This window comes from Acanthisitta chloris, unplaced genomic scaffold (assembly GCF_000695815.1).
Source record: "Acanthisitta chloris isolate BGI_N310 unplaced genomic scaffold, ASM69581v1 scaffold5056, whole genome shotgun sequence".
NCBI lineage: Eukaryota > Metazoa > Chordata > Aves > Passeriformes > Acanthisittidae > Acanthisitta > Acanthisitta chloris.
The window spans coordinates 14,333-17,458 of NW_008678560.1; the positions used below are offsets into that span (position 1 = coordinate 14,333).

Here is a 3,126-nt window from a genome sequence, read left to right on the forward strand (position 1 = left end):
TCCCTCAGGGCACGTGCTTGCTCAGCACTTCTTGTGTGATTTATTACCAAGGCAGTGGATTCAGGTGATTCCCACCAAGCAGGAGATCCTGCACAAGAATCTGCACCAGGAGCTGTGAGGGCCTAGTACAGGGTGGGCAGGGTGTGCGGTGCTGGCCCCGTTGTGCCCAGTCCCACTGGATTCCCCTCCATGGCTGTTTGTGTCTGTGCTTCCCACAGGTCTGGGATATCGTAGGTACTGAGCTCAAGCTGAAGAAGGAGCTGACAGGCCTCAACCACTGGGTGCGAGCGCTGGTGGCTTCTCAGAACTACCTGTACAGTGGATCTTACCAGACAATCAAGGTGGGACCCTGACCCTCCTGACAGCTGTGAGCCAGTGGCTCTCCCTGTGCCTCTCTGTACTCTGCAGTGTCGGCGAGGCAGGACCGAAGGCAGCTGTGGGGATATGAGGGCACTGCTGACACACGGGATTTTCATGTGCTGATTGCATCTCTGCAGGCACAAAGGCTCTGGCTGGACCTCAGGAGCTGCTGGGGAGGCTCACTGGGGCAACTGGCGCCTCAGCCCTGGTGCCTCGCGCTGCCTCCGCGGCTGCCGCAGCCTTATCTACACTGACACTCCTGCTGATAAGAGGAGAAGGTCACTGGCTGCAGAACTGCCATAAATCCCTGTGAGGGTTCCCAGTGCCCTGCCTCCTCTGTGCTGGCTCAGGGTTTGATGCATAGTTCACCTCTCAGCATCTGAGGGACACAGGAGAATTGGAAGTTGCCCTCCTCAGTGCTAATAAATCCCTGTTAGTTTGTCTGCATCAGGCCTTGGTGCTATCAAGGAATGGGTTGTGTGTATAGTCACACACAAAAGATGTGCAGTCCCCACAATGTTTTTAGCCTGGCTGTTCACAGCTGGGCAGCTAAATGAGACCGCAGGGCTGTGCTCAGCAGTACTGGACATCCTCAGCCGGATAGATTTGTCCTTAAGGATGCGACCTGGGCACACATAGAGCCAGAGACTGACTTTGCATGACAGAATGACTGCTAGGGATCTCCCCACTGGAGATGGGTACCTGCATGGGTCTCATCCTGCGTTGGTGTTCCTTCCAGATCTGGGACATCCGCAACCTGGAGTGTGTGCACGTCCTACAGACGTCCGGGGGCAGCGTGTACTCCATCGCTGTGACCAACCACCACATCGTCTGCGGCACCTACGAGAACCTCATCCACGTAAGGAAGCGCTGGGAGGGATTCCCACCTGGAGTACTGCCCAGGGAGGTGGTGGAGTCACCATCCCTGGAAGGGTTTAGGAGGTGTCTGGACCTGGCACTGGAAGATACGGTTTAGGGGTTAGAGTGGAATGAGAGGTTAACAGTTGGACTTGATGATCTTATCTTAGAGGTCCAACCTTTATAATTCAGTGATTCCATGATTTGTTGGGTTGAGGTTGGGGGAGAGGAGCACCTGGCTCTGCCTGTTCCCTCACCTGGAGCGTGAGGGCACAGCATCCACCCTAGACGTGGAAACAGCTCTCGGAGGAGAGGTTGGTATCCTCAGCCCAGCACAGCTCCAAGCCTGACTCTCCTTCCACAGGTCTGGGACATAGAGACAAAGAATTCAGTGATTCCATGATTTGTTGGGTTGAGGTTGGGGGAGAGGAGCACCTGGCTCTGCCTGTTCCCTCACCTGGAGCGTGAGGGCACAGCATCCACCCTAGACGTGGAAACAGCTCTCGGAGGAGAGGTTGGTATCCTCAGCCCAGCACAGCTCCAAGCCTGACTCTCCTTCCACAGGTCTGGGACATAGAGACAAAGGAGCAGGTGCGCACGCTGACAGGGCATGTGGGCACAGTGTATGCCCTCGCTGTCATCTCCACACCTGATCAAACCAAAGTCTTCAGCGCATCCTACGACCGGTCCCTCAGGGTATGTGTGCGCAGGGTGGCTCTGACAGCATGGAGCACCTGAGGGGAGGGTGGATGGGGCTCCTCATCCCTGTGTGCCACATGGCCTCAGCGTGTCACCTGTGGCACGTGACATCCCTCTTCCCTCCCTTGCCTGGCTCACCCCTCTGTGTGCCCACAGGTGTGGAGCATGGACAACATGATCTGTACCCAGACACTGCTGCGGCACCAGGGCAGTGTCACCGCCCTTGCCGTCTCCCGCGGGCGCCTCTTCTCTGGTGCTGTGGACAGCACTGTAAAGGTAGGTTCACTCAGGCTTCTCCTGCATGGGTTGGGCTCTTCCGGTGCTGGAATTAGGACATTGAACGAGTTAGGAGCTGTCTTCAAACAAATCGGAGGAGGTTGTAGCAAGGTGGGGGTTGGTCTCTTCTACAGGCAGCTAACAACAGGATGAGAGGAAATGGCCTCAAACTGCACCAGGGAAGGTTCAGGTTGGACATCAGGATGAATTTCTTCATGGAAAGGGTTGTCAAGCATTGGAACTCCCCAGGGAGGGGGTGGAGTCAACATCCTTGGAGGTGTTGATGGAATGACTGGACATGGCACATAGTGCTCTGGTCTGGTTGACAAGGTGGAGATCAGTCACTGGTTGGACTTGATGTTCTTGGAGGTCCTTTCCAACCTCAATGATTCTGTGATTCTGTGGAACACAGGGATGGTTCTGCATGTGTGGGAGGTGTCAGTCCTGCCAGGGTGTCGTGAATGGTGGCAGTCCAAAGGGAATCTCCACGGGAGGATAAGGAGAAGCCCACGGAGCTGCTCAGGAGTCACTGCCATGGGTTTCTGTTGTCTCTCTGCAGGTCTGGACGTGCTAGCAAGAGCATCACACTAGTCCTGCACACTGAAAGACCAAAAACTCTCCCCTCCATCGGCCTGTGGGTGACCACGCCACTCGGAAATGACTGCTGCAGCTCCTCTCTGCACCAACCACTGCCTGCTGCTGCCCCGGTGGGCAGCTCTCCCACGGGGCTGGCCCACGGCTGCTCCAGCTGCCCCTCACACCCACCCTGGATGGCTGGAACAGCAGAGGAAGTTCTTCCAATGCCAGTGCCCTCCTCTGCCTGCGTCCCCCCAGCTGGGCCGGGGCTGGGGTGACCCTGGGCCTTGGGGGCAAGCGCAGCCCTTGGCCAGCAACAGGACTGGACGGACCAGTGTGTCCCCAGTGGTGACACTG

The 3,126-nt window shown here is 56.9% G+C and overlaps 1 protein-coding gene across 1 annotated transcript in view; it reads left to right on the plus strand.

Annotated features, from left to right (window-relative positions):
• TRAF7 (TNF receptor-associated factor 7, E3 ubiquitin protein ligase) overlaps positions 1-2,193 on the plus strand; it is a gene marked incomplete at both ends in the record, with an annotated part of 14,155 nt that extends 11,962 nt beyond the window's left edge. The window contains 4 exons of the mRNA XM_009076924.1: positions 219-341; positions 1,100-1,219; positions 1,783-1,914; positions 2,074-2,193. Of these exons, the coding sequence (XP_009075172.1) occupies positions 219-341; positions 1,100-1,219; positions 1,783-1,914; positions 2,074-2,193 (495 nt within the window). The remainder of the gene's footprint in view (positions 1-218; positions 342-1,099; positions 1,220-1,782; positions 1,915-2,073) is intronic.
• Between the last annotated feature and the right edge of the window lie 933 nt (positions 2,194-3,126).